This window comes from Equus przewalskii, chromosome X (genome assembly GCF_037783145.1).
Source record: "Equus przewalskii isolate Varuska chromosome X, EquPr2, whole genome shotgun sequence".
NCBI classification, from domain to species: Eukaryota; Metazoa; Chordata; class Mammalia; order Perissodactyla; family Equidae; genus Equus; species Equus przewalskii.
In genome coordinates this window covers 95,417,783-95,435,988 of record NC_091863.1, presented here as the reverse complement: position 1 = coordinate 95,435,988, position 18,206 = coordinate 95,417,783, and the positions used below count along the sequence as shown (strand labels likewise).

At 38.8% G+C, this 18,206-nt stretch overlaps 1 protein-coding gene across 5 annotated transcripts in view; it reads right to left on the bottom strand.

The window, feature by feature from the left end:
* DOCK11 (dedicator of cytokinesis 11) overlaps nucleotides 1-18,206 on the bottom strand; it is a 180,606-nt gene that overhangs the window by 22,148 nt on the left and 140,252 nt on the right. For all 5 annotated transcript variants that reach the window (XM_070604660.1, XM_070604663.1, XM_070604664.1 and 2 more), the window contains 2 exons: nucleotides 18,074-18,131; nucleotides 6,273-6,379 (listed from right to left, as the gene is read on the bottom strand). In XM_070604660.1, the coding sequence (XP_070460761.1) occupies nucleotides 6,273-6,379; nucleotides 18,074-18,131 (165 nt within the window). The remainder of the gene's footprint in view (nucleotides 1-6,272; nucleotides 6,380-18,073; nucleotides 18,132-18,206) is intronic.

Below are 18,206 nucleotides of genomic sequence, written 5' to 3'. Positions count from 1 at the left end.
CAGTGGGAAGGAAGAACTTTGGGGGAATTAAAAATCTGTTACAAATCAGTGAGGTTTGTCCCAGGAATGTAAACTTGGCTTACAATTAGGAGAAAAATCAATTTTATATAGCACATAAACAGAATAAAAGAGAATAATGATATCTCCAGCAATAGATGAAGAAAAGGCATTTGAAAAACTTGACACCCCTTCATGATCCTAAAAAAGAACTCTTAGGAAACAAGAAATAGAATAGATCTTCCTCAATCTGATAAAGGGTATCTTCTAAAAACCTACAGACTGAATACTCTTCTAAGTTTGAAAACAACTCAAGAATGTCTGCTCTCACCTCTTCTATTTAACATTATGCTGAAGATCCCAGCCAGTGCAATAAGGCAAGGAAAAGAGAGAAAAGGCATACACACGGCAAATGTAAAACTGTCTTTCTATGCAGATGACATGATTGTGTATGTAGAAAATCCTAAGGAATACACAAACTACTAAAACTAATAAGTGGATTTAGCAAGGCTGCAGACTATAAGATCAACATACAAAAGGAACTGTATTTCTATAAACTAGCAACAAGAAATTGAAAAATAAAATAAAAAATCAAGCAATACTATTCACAATAGCACCAAAACATCAATTGTCTAACAGTAAATCCAGCAAAAGACTTCTTCCCTGAAAATTAATTTTCAGGCAGAACTAAATAACTAACTAACTAAATGTTCATTGATTGAAAGACTCAATATTGTTAAGCTCTCCATTCTCCATGTAGTGATATATAAATTTAACAAAATCCCTAAAAAACTTCCAGCAGGCTATTGTGAGGAAACAGATATGATGATTCTAAAATTTTATATGAAAATTCAAGGCATGTAGAATAGCCAAAATGACTTTGAAGAATAAAGTTGGGGGGCTAACATTACATGATGTCAAGACTTATGAAGTTAGAGTAATCAAGACAGTGTGATATTGGCGTCAAGATGGACGAATAGATCAGTGGTAGAGAACAGAGTCCAGAAATAGCCCACACATATGTGAAGAACTGAAATTTGACTAAGACGCCAAAGTAATTCAATGGGGCAAAAGGAAAGTTTTATCTTTCCCCAAATGATGTGGACCATCTAAATATCTGTCTAGAAAAAAACGAACCTTGACCTCCATCTTATTCCATGCTGAAAAATGAATTTCGATAGATTGTAGACCTATGCGTAAAATTCAGAAACAAAGTTTATACAACAAAATATAAGACCATATCTTCACAACCTTGAGGCAAGCAAAGATCTCTCGGACCAGACACTAAAAGAACAAACCATTAAAAAATGATAAATGGGATTTTATCAAAACTAAAACTTTCTGTTCAATAAAAGACTCAATTAAGACAATTAATAAATCAAAGACTGGCAAATAAATTTGCAGCACATATATGTGACAAAGGACTTATATCTAGAATAGAGAAAGAACTTCTACAAATCAAGAACAAAAAATGAGCAACGCAATTTCTAAAAATGGGCAAAAGACTTGAACAAAAATTTCACAAAAGAAGAAATATGAAAGGTAAAGGAGCGCACAAAAAAGTACTCAACATCATCAGTCACTGGGGAAATACAAACAAAAACCACCATGAGACACCAATTCATCTTAATAGAATGGCAAAAAGAAAAAAAGACCAGCAACATCAGATATGCTGAGGATGGGAGCAACCAAAATTCTCATCTACTGCTGGTGGGAGTGTAAAATGGTCCCTTTGAATAACTGTTTGGCAATTTCTTATAAAGGTAAATATCTAACTTCCCTAGGATCCAATAATTTCACTCCTAAGTATTTCCCCAAGAAAAATGAAAGCATACATGTCTATAAAAAGTCATAGATAAGAATGTTTAAAGCAGCCTTATTCACAATAGCCCCAAACTGGAAACAATCCAAAATCCATCAACAGGAGAATCGATTAAAAAAAATCATATATCAATACAATGGAATGTTATTTAGTAATGCAAAAGAACAAACTTTTGATATACTCAACAACATGGATGTATCCCCAAAACATTAGGTTAAGCAAAGGAAGCCAGGTACAAAAAGGTATGTAGTGAATGATTCCACTTTTATGACACCAAAATACAGGCAAATGAATCTATGGTGACACAAATCAGGTGGTAGGGGTGGGGAGACTGACTGGAAATGGGTACAAGGGAACTTTCTGGGGGAATGAACATGTTCTATTTCTTGTTTCTGGTGGTAAGTTACACGGGTATATATGATTGCCAAAATTCATCATACTGCTCACTTAAGATATGTGCATTTTATTCTATGTTAATTATATCTTTCAAAACTACTGCAAATCGAAAGTCAGAAATGCAGTCTTAAAAACAAATTAAATCTCATCATTATTAGTTTAACTCATGTATTTAAATACAGGCACTAAATGGACAACAATTTGTATTCTTCATTTCAATAAAACTTGAAAATCAGCATCAGTTATTTTTTCATTGGCTAGGGCATGAGGAAGAAGCCTTATTATGTAAATTGAAACATAAAATGGCACTTTGTAGACCATGATTCTATCCGTATACATCAAATTAAAAGTATGTATAAACTATTACTGTAGAAAACAGAAGAGTTCCTCTATCTGTACTCATCAGATTAAAAGTATGCATAGACTATTACTGTAGAACACTAAAGAGTTCCAACAAATGTGTTTACATAGAAAACTGATGATAGTTCTTGACTAGTAAGAAACAGAACCACTGTCCCTGAGAGTATAAAAAAGGGTCAGGCTCAACACCATTTCTATGAATAAGGTGAGGCTGCTGTTTGGAAGTTGCGTTGTTCAGTTGTGCTGAACCATTTCTCTCCCACAAACTCCCCTGAATCTTTCTGTTGTCAGCCCATAAAAACTGGAAGTCTCTGTAATACTGTTAAGATGCAGTACTCCCCTATTTGTTCTGTAGACTCTATGCAAGCCTATCAAAACCTCAGCTGCCTTTTGTTGTGTGGAAATTGGCAAGCTGATCCTAAAATTCACATGGAAATGCAAGGGACTCAGAATAGCCAAAAGAATCTTGAGAAAGAACAAAGTTGAAACACTCATTCTTCCCAATTTCAAAACGGACTACAAAACTACACTAATCAAGATAGTGCGGTACTGGAATAAGGATAGACATATATAGCAATGGAAAAGAATTGAGAGTTCAGAAATAACCCATAGATTTACAGGCAACTGACTCAATGGCAAAACAATAGTTTGTTCAACAAAGGATGCTGGGACAATTGTATATCCACATGCAAAAGAATGAAACTGGACCCCTACTGCACATGTAAAAAAATTAACTCAAAATGGATCACAGACCTCAATGTAAATACTAAAACTGTAGTACTCAGAGAAAACACAGGCGTAAATCTTTGTGACCTTGGATTAGGCAATAGTTTCTTATATGAGACTAAAAGCACAAGTGACAAAAGAAAAAAATAGTAAAGTTGGACTTCATCAAAATGGAAACCTGTATTATTCGTATATTGAAACCGGTGTACAGTTAGTCATTAATAACCAGCAACTAAAGTTTTTTTAGCAATTATTAATTGCAGTCATTAGTTGTTCTGCTTGGTGTTAGCTGTGCTGCTTACTTATTTATTTATTTTTAAAGATTTCATTTTTTCCTTTTTCTCCCCAAAGCCCCCTGGTACATAGTTGTATATTTTTAGTTGTGGGTCCTTCTAGTTGTGGCATGTGGGATGCCACCTCAGCATGGCCTGATGAGCGGTGCCATGTCCGCGCCCAGGATCCGAATCGGTGAAAGCCTGGGCCGCTGAAGCAGAGCAGGCAAACTTAACCACTCGGCCACGGGGCCGGGCCCTGTGCTGCTTATTTTTAAAAGGCAAGTAGATGGGCAATATATTAGCTAACTTCCACTAGGTTCTTCATGGATAACATCTCCCTGACACTGGTGTCACCATGGTAATGGATGCCTGAGTTGTTTTTCAGGAACTAAGAGTTGACCCCTGTCCAGTTTGGGTTGGTCAAAATCACCAACCCACCGACTGGGCCTGCGCAGGTGTCTGCTAGGTGAACTCCTGACATCAGGAAGCCAAAAACTCTACCCTCAGATCCTGTCAATGCCACCATTTTGTGAACACGCATGCTATGAAGAGCCATGAAGCTTGACTATGCTTGCACAGAACATCAGTTACCTCACTTCTCCTTACCTTGAATCATCTATCCCCACACTTTGGACCACCCCACCCCTTTTCCCACAAATATTCCTAGTCCCCATTTTTGGGAAGGCAGATTTGAGATTTATTCTCCCATCTCCTCGCTTGGCTGCCTTGTGAATATACCCTTGCTCTGCTGCCAAAAAAACCTCACAAAAACTGGAAGTCTCTGGAAAATCATCTAAGACCCAAAAAGTGAATTAACTTACCCAAGTCTTTGCAGTGTACTGGGATTAAAATTCAAGTATCCTGATTCTCTGTTATGACTAATTAATTCAGCAAACATGTTTTAAATGTCTACTCTTCTAGGTTCTGGGGCTAAAAGGAAATTTCACTGTCAAGTAGGTCAGTGATAAGGCTTGACATTTATGTAGCATTTAATGACTTAAAAAGAGCCTTCACGTTTATTGTGAAGTGACCAGGATAGTATTATTGTCTTTATTTTACTGATGAGGAGAGAGACTAACACAGAAACAGTAGGTAAAGCTTCTAGGCATATCATTTTAGCTAAACGAACCAGAGCTAACTTGAGATTTGCTCGTATTTTAAAAAACAATTCACAAAGTATTTATAAAGTGTCTCAGTTTAACCTGATTGCTTAAGTTTCTTAATACAACTTAAAAAAATGTATTTCTATGGGACGACAACCCTCAAATCTCTCTGCTTTTGCTGTTCGTCTCTTTGTTTTTTTTGTTTTCTCATTCTTTAATCGTGAACTTCTCTATGGTTCACTCTGTGGTTCTCTGGTGTTCACTGGCCATACCATCTCCCATTCTCACCCTTCTTTGGTTCTCACACAGATAGGACTTCCAGATGTGGATCTCCAATACTGATCTCCCTTGGATTTGGTTCCAAATTTCTAATGGCCTGATGGTTATTTCCATTTTGATAACCTTTTACTTCAAATTCCACACACACCAAAAACTGAGTTATTATCTTCCCTATAAAATCATGCACCTGTCATTTTTCTGTAATATCCAAATCCCCAAATCTCAGAGCTACCTTTGGCTTCTCCTCTCCCACAGCCAGCAAGTGCTCCTCTGTCCTGCACAGTGTTTCCTAAATCTGTCACTATCTGGGTTTAGGCCCCATCTGTCTCATGTCTGGACTCTTAGGGCAGCCCGCTCTCTAGCCTCTGCCTCCAGCCCCTATCCATCTACCTCCAAGACATCTCCCACATTACCAGAAAATTAACCTTCCCTCTTCTCTGCTGTCATCTTGTCATTATTCTGCTCAAAAACCTTTGATTGCAATTTAACACTCTACTGAATAAAGCCCAAACATTCAAAGTTCCTCAAAATCTGATCTCAAGTACTACTCTTCTCTATGTGAACCCACTGGTTTAGCCAAAAGGATCCACTTATTGTGCCTCAAACATGCCTTATACTTTCCCACCTCTTCACTTTGGTCCCTGCTGTTCTCCTCGCTTAGAATGCCTTCAGGGTGTCCTCACTCTTCTAACCCCTCTCTAATCGTACCTCCTCTATTCTACCTCAGCACAAAGGCATCTCTCTCACTTTTGACTTTGCATAGAACATGTTGTCTATATTATTCAGATATATATGGTATTCTCTTCAGGTAGACAATAGAGGTCAGGGATCAGCCATATCTAATTATTTGATAGCTCCTGTATCGCCAAGTACAGAGCCTTGCTCATAAGTCAGTGCTCAATAAATATTTGCTGACTGATGGACAACTGAAGCTGTTCGCTGATATATGAGGTTCAGAGCAGAAATGTTCCATTTTAAAAATATCTGTATGCATACTCTGCTTAGCTGTTACATTATTAACTATATATTTTTTATGGAGATTTTTCCAAAGTATGTTGACCCTGATCTGGTTACTGGGATGGTCATTTGAGAATGATAAATGTTGCATTTCTAAAAGCAGACAATAGGAACCGTTCCAGAGACAGCGCTCCACATTCCAACCAGGGACATCTTTGCCTCGCACAGTCTTAATGCTCACAGTTCATCAACCCTTAGTTACCTTCCAAATTAAGTTAGCTGGAATAATTTTTTAATATAAATAAGTTCTAAGAAGCTAAATTTATGTAACTGGCAACGCAGGCCCAGGAGTCTTACTTCACTATAATGGACATCCATCATTCCAGCATCTTCTTTCATTGCTGCTTCTTCATCTATATTGGGAGTAATTTTCTTGAAGGCTGAACATCCATTAGAGAATAATTCTGTGTGAATAAAAAGCAGTCAAGTAAATTCATTAGAAAAAGAAGTGTCTTCTAACTCAAAAAGAAATATGCTCTCCTATGTTAATCACAGCATTATTCACAATAGCCAAGACCTGGAAACAACCTAAGTGCCCATGAACGGATGAATGAATAAGGATGTGGTGTACAATGGATTACTACTCAGCATAAAAAAAGACAAAATCGTGCTATTTGTGACAACATGGATGGACCTTGAGGGTATTATGCTAAGCAAAATAAGTCAGACAGAAAAAGACAAATATTGTATGATTTTCACTCATATGTTGAAGATAAACACACACATAGATAAGGAGAACAGACTGGTGGTTACCAGAGGGGAATGGGGTGAGGGGAGAGCAAAAGGGGTAAAGGGGCGCATATGTATGATGACGGATGGAAACTAGACTATTGGTGGTGAACACGATGCAGTCTATACAGAAACTGAAATGTGATAATGTGCACAACGTTATAAACCAATATGACCTCAATAAAATAATTTTCTTTAAAAAGAAGTGCTTTATAAATAACAGCCTCACAGGGATTGGTTACCCTTAAAAATAAACAGATATTTTTGTAAGGATCACAGTCATAAGTATAATTTTCAGTTGCAAAAAAGAATTTTATAAATTATTTCCATCAACTACACAGTCTATCAGTCTTTTTCCCCAAAAAGTGAGCTCAAGTTATTTACAAATAACTTTTATTCTCTACGGATCATCTTTGATGACCAGTACAGCAAGCGTTTCCCTAGTGCAATCTGGAAATTGCTATGAACACTTTGACCCCGTGTATGTTTACAGTCTCTCATCGAAGGAGGGCGTGTACTTTTCAGGTAACACTGAGTGAGCTTTTGTAACCATCTCTAGTTCCTAATTTCACTGGAGAATTGCAAAAGGAAGTGGGTTGTTGGAGGAGGCCTACCCTAGGACTTGTAAGAGAGGCAGAAATATAAAACAGTTGGCAGAGATGAAGCATCCTTGGAGAAAAGGCAAGGCACTGAAAGAACCAGAGCTTCTGGAGTTAGACCCAGTTCTATCACTAGTTGTGTAATTTTAGACATTTTTATCTCTCTGGGACTGTAAAAAGTTTCATCATCTGTAAAAGAGAGATAATAGCTGCCTTACGAGAGTTAAATGAAATGTAAAGTATTTAGAATAGAATCTAGCATATAAGAAGTGTTCGATCAATTACTATTACCAAACAAAGCTACCAATAAACAAACTAGCTTTCACAAGACAGAAGAAAATAATTGGAGTCAACGGGTACTGAACCCCTGGGAAGTAGGGAGCTGAACCCCTGGGAAGTAGGAAGTGAGCTCAAGCTGAGAACAGCTGCTGTAGGATTGTGGACCAAATTGCTACTGTCAAGCAAGAGTCCAGGTATAAAAGGACGTGTGGTTGCCCTACATATTCTGAACAGGGGAACACGTCCAAACACTCCTGCTGTGCCACCTTTACCCTTATCGAAGTGGGCTGTAATTTTAGAGTTTAAGGAAAATCCAGTCTCCTTATAACAGAATCTGCTAGTCAGTGAAAAGTTGCTGGTCGCAGAGCAAATTCTAACAGTGGCTGGTCAGGAGGGAACAAATAGCTTTTGCAGTCTGTTGTTCTATAACCTCTCTACTAGCGATGCTTAGAAACAATGACCTACTCACTACTAACTATCTGGCAAGCTTCCTGGGGTTAGAGGCTGGCGAAAGAAGAAGGAAGGTTTACAAAAGCCAGACCTCATATTGAGGAGATTTCTCAGAATTCCCGTAGAAAAAAGGTCATAGACCAGGACTTGGATTTTGCCAACTCTTCTTGTCTAAATAAAAGCTAACCAGACCTACACCTTCTGGTAGGATGCTTGATAGAACAGAAGTTATCGAGTAAGCACCACACTTCCATGACAGAGAGACGGTATTCTTTTTTTTTTTTTTGTGAGGAAGATTAGCCCTGAGCTAACATCTGCTGCTAATCCTCCTCTCTTTGCTGAGGAAGACTGGCCCTGAGCTAACATCCGCGCCCATCTTCCTCTACTTCATATGTGGGACACCTACCACAGCATGGCTTGCTAAGCAGTGCCATGTCCACACCTGGGATCCGAACCCGCAAAACCTGGGCCACCAAAGCGGAACGTGCGCACTTAATCGCTGTGCCACCGGGCTGGCCCCTTGAGGGCCATTTTTGTTCAAAGAAATTAGAAAATAAAAGACAGTGAAGATAGAGCATGACACACTTCATTTCTGAAAATAAGCATGCCTAAAATGGTCTGTAATCGAATTCTAGGAGAGTTCTATTCAAAGTGCTGGAGGACCACAACAAGACAAGGAACCTGCACCAGAATGTAAATCAATTCGTCACTTCCTTCTTCAACAAAGTCTTTCTATGAAACAAAAAAAGTCAGCATGGTGCTCAGTGACACAGCTGATTTACAATTAAGATGATACTCCTTATTTTGCTGACCAGCAACAAACAGCTCTCAGACTGGCAGGTGGTCTGTGGACCACTCTTTGAGTAGTAGTGCGTTAGGAGAAGTTTAGGAAGTTTAGGAGAAGACCTCTCACTTGATCACCTCTATGAAGTCAAGAGCTAGGCTCTAAGGAAGAGGGTCCCAAAACTTGAGTGAAGAGATAAAGAACGTACTCCTTAACAAAGAAAAGGGTCAATCCCTGAAGGCCTCAGGCATCTAGGCCCAGGACTGGGGGGAAAATTCCTGTCTGCTCCAAGGACATTACTATTTTAAGTGATTCCCAAATCAAGCATTTTTCTAGAATGCCGTGATTTAGGGGAGGACAAAAAGGGGCACGCTCCTATGCTTGAGATCAGATGAGGCTAAAAGCATCTTGGGAGAGAGTCTTCTGGTGTGTATCTTAAGTAGAAGGAGGGTAAATTATGTTTCTTCTCAGAAACAAACTAGTCAACACCCACTTTTGGAGTCTGTTGCACCATCTGGTGTAATGACTACTATTGTGGATTTTCAGCTTCAGAGTCCACCATTCTTGCTAAGTGTGTTATCTTGATTCCTATGCCTGATGACATATCTCTATCTAGAGGAGACTATATCTCCTTGTTTACTTACGTCATCAACACCCACCAACCTATCCAACGATAGGAGGACCCTTTTCTTTGTTACGGTCTTTAAAATGCTTGGGGAAAATTCTGATTCCCCCTAGTAGTGGAAAGATCTTCAGATGAAACAAGTTGGTGGCCAGTGTACAGATCTCAATAGGGGGAGGGCACGTGTTTGAGGGGTCTCCCGTAGCCCTGTGTAGCACTATATAAGGTGGTCTTGCAGAGTCTGCTATTAATCTTTCTGGTATGTGACCTGGATTCCTGACTTTGCCCTTCAGAGCTGTAGCTTCTGTATTCTTAACTGTTGTCCTAGGGAAAGCAAGATGCAAACTGTCCAAGTAGACAACACTACCTTGAGCACAAATTATCCCATGAAAAAAGTGGGGAGGAGTTTGGAGGATGGGGAAGCAGTCCAACCCTTGATAAAATGAGACTGCTAGACAGAAGGATAAGTAAGAGTCCTAAGGTAGGACAGAAAGGGAAAAAGCTGTGACTGGGGAAAAGAATGAGGAATAAAAAGCTTTGCAGAACTTAAGCTGTCAGATTTTGGGTGCAAAGACTTGGGAAAGGGAGCAACACTGCCCTCTAAGGAATTGAAAGAACAGACTCTATGGGAAAGGAAATCCCTTTTTCTAGGTTGATAGGGGAGCCAGCCCTACAGGCATGAAGCTTTGGTGACCATCACTGCTACGACCATCAGTGCTACGTGGTGACGGAAGAATGCAAAGACTTGTCTTCCCTGGGGAAAAACAGTTGTTTCCTCTCTCAGGAAGAGAAGAGGGAGAAGAACATGAAGTCTAGCCTCCAGAGAATGAGATCTAAATCATTCTGAGGTTCTCAGACAAAAGAGACATAAGGAAATTTAGATCTGTTTTGTGTTTTATATTTTTTTGGGGGTAGGAGTAAGTACACCCAGTCTCACCACTTAGAGGTAAATTAAGTACAAGGAAGAGAATGATAATCCTTAAGGTCTCTCTGGTAGAAAGAGCAAGAAGTTTGAGGGTGAGGGTGGGGATGGGGGAGGGAGAACCACACACCTCTCTCCCCTTTCCCTTTCAGCTCAGTGCCTGAAACATGACAAAAAGCATCTAGAAATGGTCCCTTACTGGTCGTCTGTAGTCTTCCGTGCGGGGCAGGGACCCAAGCCCTTGCTTCCTTAGGCAACCACCCAATGGGACAAATTATTTTTTTTTCTTGAGAACTTTAAACAGGAGAAGATCTGGCTCCAAGGCATCAGCTGCCAAGTAGTAGTCCATTCCATCTTGATTAAAAACAATGCTTTATAATAACTTCAAGAGAAACGGCACAAGACTTTGAGAAAACAGAAAAGTTTCGGCAATTGATAAGTCCGAGATTTAAAATATACTCTAACTCTCCTTCTGTTTTGCCATCATCATCAAAGGACACTTAATGATAGAAGACAAAGGGTTCTAGAATTGTTCAATTATTTTTGTTAAATAAGTTTGTCTTAAGTGTAAATAAAACTGTTTTTTTTCCAGTTCTGCACTCAAATGTATTTTTATTTACTCTGTGAATATCCAGGTTTTAGCCAGATCATGGAGTTCTCAGACTGGATGACAGGTTAGCAGATTAAGTTTTTCTCTTGTGTTTTAAATTAGTATAACTATCATAGTTTAATCAGCTAATTAACAAAAGAAGGTGTTTTGGATCATTTGAATGATTGAAGCTAAGGGGAAAAACCCCGAGAATTTTACTACTGTCACCATTTTAGAATAAGGTTTTCTAGTTTAAGCAACTAGAATTTTCCAGGCTTAAAAACAGATGGCATCTATAAATAAGTATGTAAACATGTCCTAAATTTAACATTTTTTTTTTGTTTAAAATGCAAAACACCATTTTTTTCCTTCTCAGAGAAGGACTCTTTGTTTTCTATAAAGGATAAATTCTAAAACACGTTGAAGGAATTATGAAATATTTAAATGATTAGTTAAAAGCATTATTTCTACTTGTTGAAACATATCACAGTGTTTGTTGTTCAGGCTAGCTGCCTCAAGCTAATGTCCAAAAAACCACAGCAGTATTTATATTCTATTTTAGTTGCTATTTTGTCCAATCCTATAGTCATATTTCTAAAGCTTAAGAATTGATCATGGATAAATAATTCTTGATTTTTGCTTAGTTTTAAGGCTTTGCACTTCTGAAAAAAACCCTAGGGAAATATTTTAATATATTTATTTTCAATATCTAAATGATATAGTTTTATACTTAGTGGACATAAAACTCTTATTTCAGATTTCTACTAATTAAAAAGATGAGATAATATTAACCTAATTTATCTGAAAGATACACCTAAAAATTTATTTAGTACCATGTTTAGGGTTCTCATGTTTGTTAGTTTATTTGGAATTGCAGGTATGCAATCCCAATACTTTTACTGTCATTCCACAGGCAGATCACTGATATAGGAAAAAACCTCGAACAAGGTCCTCTTTAGTCTCTTTCTCCATTTTAAAACCACCTATGTACTAAAAGGAGAAAACTAGAGTATACCAATTTCAAACACAGGGATTGTCCAGAAGGATTTCAGGATCAAACAGAAAGCATTAATTTAAAATATAAGTAAAATGGTGATACACCACATCAACAAACTGAGGACTAAAAACCACATGATCATCTCAATAGATGCAGAGAAGGCATTTGACAAGATCCAACAGCCATTTATGATAAAAACTCTGAACGAAATGGGCATAGAAGGAAACTACCTCAACATAATAAAGGCCATATATGACAAACCCACAGCCAACATCATACTCAATGGGCAAAAACTGAATGCCATCCCCCTGAAAACAGGAATGAGACAAGGATGCCCTCTATCACCACTCTTATTTAACATAGTACTGGAGGTCCTGGCCAGAGCAATCAAGCAAGAAAAAGGAATAAAGGGAATCCAAACAGGGAGGGAAGAAGTGAAACTCTTGCTGTTTGCAGACGACATGATCTTATATATAGAAAACCCCAAAGAATCCATTGGAAAACTCTTAGAAGTAATCAACAACCACAGCAAAGTTGCAGGGTATAAAATCAATTTGCATAAATCAGTAGCATTTCTATACTCGAATAACGAACTAACAGAAAAAGAACTCAAGAACACAATACCATTCACAATCGCAACAAAAAGAATAAAATACCTTGGGGTAAATTTAACTAAGGAAGTGAAGGACCTATATAATGAAAATTACAAGGCCTTTCTGAGAGAATTGGATGACGACATAAAAGGAGATGGAAAGACATTACATGTACATGGATTGGAAGAATAAACATAGTTAAAATGTCCATTCTACCTAAAGCAATCTACAGATTCAATGCCATCCCAATCAGAATCCCAATGACATTCTTTACAGAATTAGAACAAAGAATCCTAAAATTCATATGGGGCAACAAAAGACCCCGAATTTCTAAAGCAATCCTGAGAACAAAAGAACAAAACGGGAGGCATCACAATCCCTGACTTCAAAACATATTACAAAGCTACAGTGATCAAAACAGCATGGTACTGGTACAAAAACAGGTGCACAGATCAATGGAACAGAATTGAAAGCCCAGAAATAAAACCACACATCGATGGACAGCTTATTTTTGACAAAGGAGCTGAGGGCATACAATGGAGAAAAGAAAGTCTTTTCAACAAATGGTGCTGGGAAAACTGGAAAGCCACATGTAAAAGAATGAAAATTGACCATTCTTTTTCACCATTCACCAAAATAAACTCAAAATGGATCAAAGACCTAAAGGTGAGACCTGAAACCATAAGGTTTCTGGAAGAAAACATAGGCAGTATGCTCTTTGACATCAGTATTAAAAGGATCTTTTCGGACACCATGCCTTCTCAGAGAAGGGAAACAATAGAAAGAATAAACAAATGGGACTTAATCAGACTAAAGAGCTTCTTCAAGGCAAAGGAAAACAGGATTGAAACAAGAAAACAACCCACTAACTAGGAAAAAAATATTTGAAAGTCATATATCTGACAAAGGCTTAATATCCATTATATATAAAGAACTCTCACAACTCAACAACAAAAAATCAAACAACCCAATCAAAAAATAGGCTGGAGACATGAACAGACATTTCTCCAAAGAAGATATACTGATGGCCAATAGGCACATGAAAAGATGCTCATCATTGCTGATCAGGGAAATGCAAATCAAAACTATACTAAGATATCACCTTACACCCATTAGAATGACAAAAATATCTAAAACTAATAGCAACAAATGTTGGAGAGGTTGTGGAGAAAAAGGAACCCTCATACACTGCTGGTGGGAATGCAAACTGGTGCAGCCACTATGGAAAACAGTATGGAGATTCCTCAAAAAATTAAAAATAGAACTACCATACGATCCAGCCATCCCAGTACTGAGTATTTATCCAAAGAGCTTGAAGTCAGCAATCCCAAAAGTCCTATGTACCCCAATGTTCATTGCAGCATTATTTACAACAGCCAAGGCGTGGAAGCAACCTAAGCGCCCATCAACAGATGAATGGATAAAGAAGATGTGGTATATATATACAATGGAATACTACTCAGCTGCAAAACAGAACAAAATCATTCCATTTGCAACAACACGGATGGACCTTGAGGGAATTATGTTAAGTGAAATAAGCCAGAGAGAGAAGGATAATCTCTGTATGACTCCACTCATATGAGGAATTTAAAAATATGGACTAAGAACAGTTTAGTGGCTACCAGGGGAAAGGTGGGGTGGGGGGTGGGCACAAAGGGTGAAGTGGTGCACCTACAACATGAATGACAAACATTAATGTACACCTGAAATTTCACAAGATTGTAACCTATCATTAACTCAATAAAAAAATTTAATAAATAAATAAATAAATAAAAAAATATAAGTAAAATGAATCTACATGTTAGTCATGATACCATGTTTGGGAAGACTTTTTAGGAAGAGTCTCCACATGGGTGGCACTATAGGAGGCAATCAGAGACTGAGCTTTAGATGTGAAATGAAAGATAAATAGTTAACTATAGGAATTGTAGAATTAAAAAATAAAATGAAACATGGTTGTGTTCTCATAGCTAAAACCAGACTGACGCGACTCCCACAAGATGGCTTCAGTATGCCCTAAAGCTACTCATTCAACTGCCTTAAAGAAAGTAGCTTGGCCACAAGGATGGACAGTGGGAGACTTCTTTGCAAAAGCCCATTGTCAATGTTTAAACCTAACTCAACTGTTTTACTATTTGAGTAGTTGTTACAATAGTCAACAACACTGTTTTGAAAGGGAAACTTTTAGGCAGATTCCTCAAATAGACCTGCTGGATCTTGAAGCCCTTCAAGACCAAGACTCCTTTTTTTCTTTTTTTTTGTTTCTCCCCCGACCCCAGCTCTATTGAGACATAATTGATATACAACGCTGTGTAAGTTGAAGGTGCGTGTTTTGATCTGGCACATGTATATATTGTGCAATGATTACCACGGTAGTGTTAATCACCACACATAATTACCATTTTTTGGAAGAGTGAGAACATTGAAGATCTACAATCTCAGCAACTTTTAAGTATATAATACGGTATTGTTAACTATAATCACTATGCCGTACATTAGATCTCCAGAACTTACTCATCTTTAACTGGAAGACTATACCCTTTGAACCACCCCCAGCCCCTGGCCACTACCATTCTACTCGCTGTTTCTACAAATTTGGTGTTTTTAGATTCCACATAGAAGTGAGATCATACAGTATTTGTCTTTCTCTGCCTGATTCATTTCACCCAGCATGATGCCCTCAAGGTCCATCCACGTTGTCACAAACGGCAGGATTTCCTTCTTTCTCATGGCCAAATAATATTCCATTATATATACATACCACATGTTCTTTATCCATTCATATGGATCCATTTCGTGTGTTTTCATGTTACTAATTTGTTACTAGTTTCAATTCAGCTTGAAGAACTTCTTTCAACATTTCTCGTAAGGCAGGTCTAGTGGTGATAAACTCCCTCAGCTTTTGTTTGCCTGGGAAAGTCTTTATTCGTCCTTCATTTCTGAAGGACAACTGTGCTGGATAGAGTATTCTTGGTTGGCAGGTTATTTTTCTTTCAGCACTTTGAATATATCATCGCCCTCTCCCCTGGCCTGTAGATAGTCTTACGGGGATTCTCTTGTAAGTTACAAGCTTCTTTTCTCATGCTGCCTTTAGGATTCTGTCTTTGATTTTTGACAGTTTTATTATGTGTCTTAGAGAAGATCTCTTTATGTTGAGTTTGTTTGGGGATCTATGAGCTTCATGAACTCAGATGTCCAAATCTCTCCCCAGATTGGGGATGTTCTCAGCCATTATTTCTTTAAATATGCCTTGTCTCTCCTTCTTTCTCTTTCTCTTCTCCTTCTGGGCTCCAATAATTTGCAGATTGTTTCTTTTGATGGTATCCCATAGATCACGTAGGCTTTCTTCACTCTTTTTTCTTTGTTCTCCTCTGACTGGATAATTTCAAAGGTCCTGTCTTCTTGTTCACAGATTATTTCTTCTGCTATATTCATTCTGATGGTAATGCTCTGTATTGCATTTTGCACTTCATTCAGTGTATTCTTCAGCTCCAGAATTTCTGTTTGGATCTTTTCTATGATTTCCATCTCTTTGTTTAACTTCTCATTTTGTTCCTGTATTGTTTTCCTGATTTTCTGGAATTGTCTGTTTTATTGTAGCTCATTGAGGTTCCTTAAAACAGCTATTTTGAATTCTTTGTTAGGTAAACTGCAGATCTCCATATCTTTGAGTTTGGTTACTGGAAGATTATTGTGATCCTTTGGTAGTGTCATCCTTTGAAGTCTTGCATTGCTATCTTCACATCTGAAATAGCAGTCACCTCCAATCATCTTTATTGACTGACTCTGGGAGACAAATACCTTCCATCTGCCCTGCTAGGGATTCTGAAGCTTTCAGAGACCTTCTATGGATATGCCTGCTCCACATTTCTTGTTCCCTCTTGTGGCAGAATTCTTAAGCTTGTATGCCTTCTCTCCATCATGCAACACAGCAGGCCAGGTGCTGATAGCCTCCCTTTTGCTTTCCCAAAGGTGGTGCTACAGATCACATTTGTGGTCTCTTCCTGGCCCATGGATTCTGGCCAGCTTTCTGCACGTGCTCACTAGCTGTCTGCCAAAGCTTGCTCTCACTGTTATCAGGAGCCAGCTACAGGGTAGAGGAGTGTGTGGTTGAGGCATGTGGAGCAATATGGGTGCCTGTGGACTAGTTGGGGGGATCCACAGGCTAAGTGCCCCTAGTGGCTTGTTGGTGGGCTGCTTGATGGAGTCCATGATGCAGTTAGTAGGATCTGTGTCCTTTTTTTTTTTTTTTTTTAACTGAGAAAGATTTGCCCTGAGCTAACATCCACTGCCAATCTTCCTCTTTTTCTATGTGAGCTGCCACCACAGCATGGCCACTGAGAAACAAATGGTATAGGTCCATGCACAGGAACTGAACCCGGGCCACCAAAGCAGACTGTGCTGAACTTAGCCACTAGGCCACTGGGGCTAGCCCAGAATCCATGTCCTTTTAATGCCCTCTGAGAGTCCTATCTGCCACTCTCCCAGCCTCTTCCCACTCCCCAGTCATGCAGCTCACAACTCATTACTCTGACTGGGGCAAGAGAGAAATGGGCCTCTTTGGAAACATCCTGTACCGCTGGGGAATCTGGATGCCCACTCACATGCTCTCACATTCCCCTGTGGAAGAAATCACAGGCGAGAATATCTCTTTTGGCACTGAGCTGTGCTACCTTGGGAAAGGGATGACACAAGTCAAGTCAAACTATTCCTCTTACCTCCTCCAATACAGCCAAACTTGTATTATTATTATTATTATTTTGCTCCAATGGCACGCTGGAACTTCTCCACCAACTCCTGGACTTCCACCAAATCCCTTGTCCATGGGTGATTATCTAAGACAGTGTTTTCCAGGAGCTCCCAGACTGCAGCTGAGAGGGGCTGAAGCCAATTCATGGGTCACTGCAGGGTCCACAGTCAGGACCAAGGTCTATCTGCCTATTACCTGATGCACAGGGAGGCAAGATTCCTCCTAGGTCTCTTGGGATATGGTGCTGGATTCCACAGCTCCCAAAAAGGCATTTTGTCCATGGATGGATGCCAAATTGGTGTGGAGTGGGGTATACAACAAGGGATCCCTTATTAGGCCATCTTGCTGATGTGCTGACTCCCTTTTAACACTAAGGTATTGTTGCACTAAAGTGGCTGGAGAAACAATCTGTGGGCAGTTGTTGGTGAAGTTGAGGCAGATGAGGGGAAAATAAGTGATTTCTATTATCCAGAGCTTCTCGTGAGCCCTGAGAAGAATTTAATTTGTGGCAGTCTTCCAGGGAGACAGTCTTGGAAAATAAACATTGGGATTCAGGCCTGGCCCTGTACTATTTAACTTAGTCTTGTACTCTTCATGAAAGCAGAAGGCAAAATGAACAATACAGTTTTCTTTTATAACAACTTCTGTTTAACACTGAATGAGGCTAGAGGTGGACATATTTTTCAGAGCTCAATTATATCACATTCATAGTTGCAAGCTACAAAAATAAAAACGACTATGCTAACTGAAATTCTCCCCATCTCTAAGAACAGAAATATCTTACTTTTTCGATGAAGAAACTCTGCAACCAAAGCTGCTACATGGACATAACACATTGCTGCCTGAAAAAAGATGACAAAGAAAGAACTGTCAGAATGTGCTCCAGGGGTTTCGCAGGGTTTTGTTTAGAAGAAAGT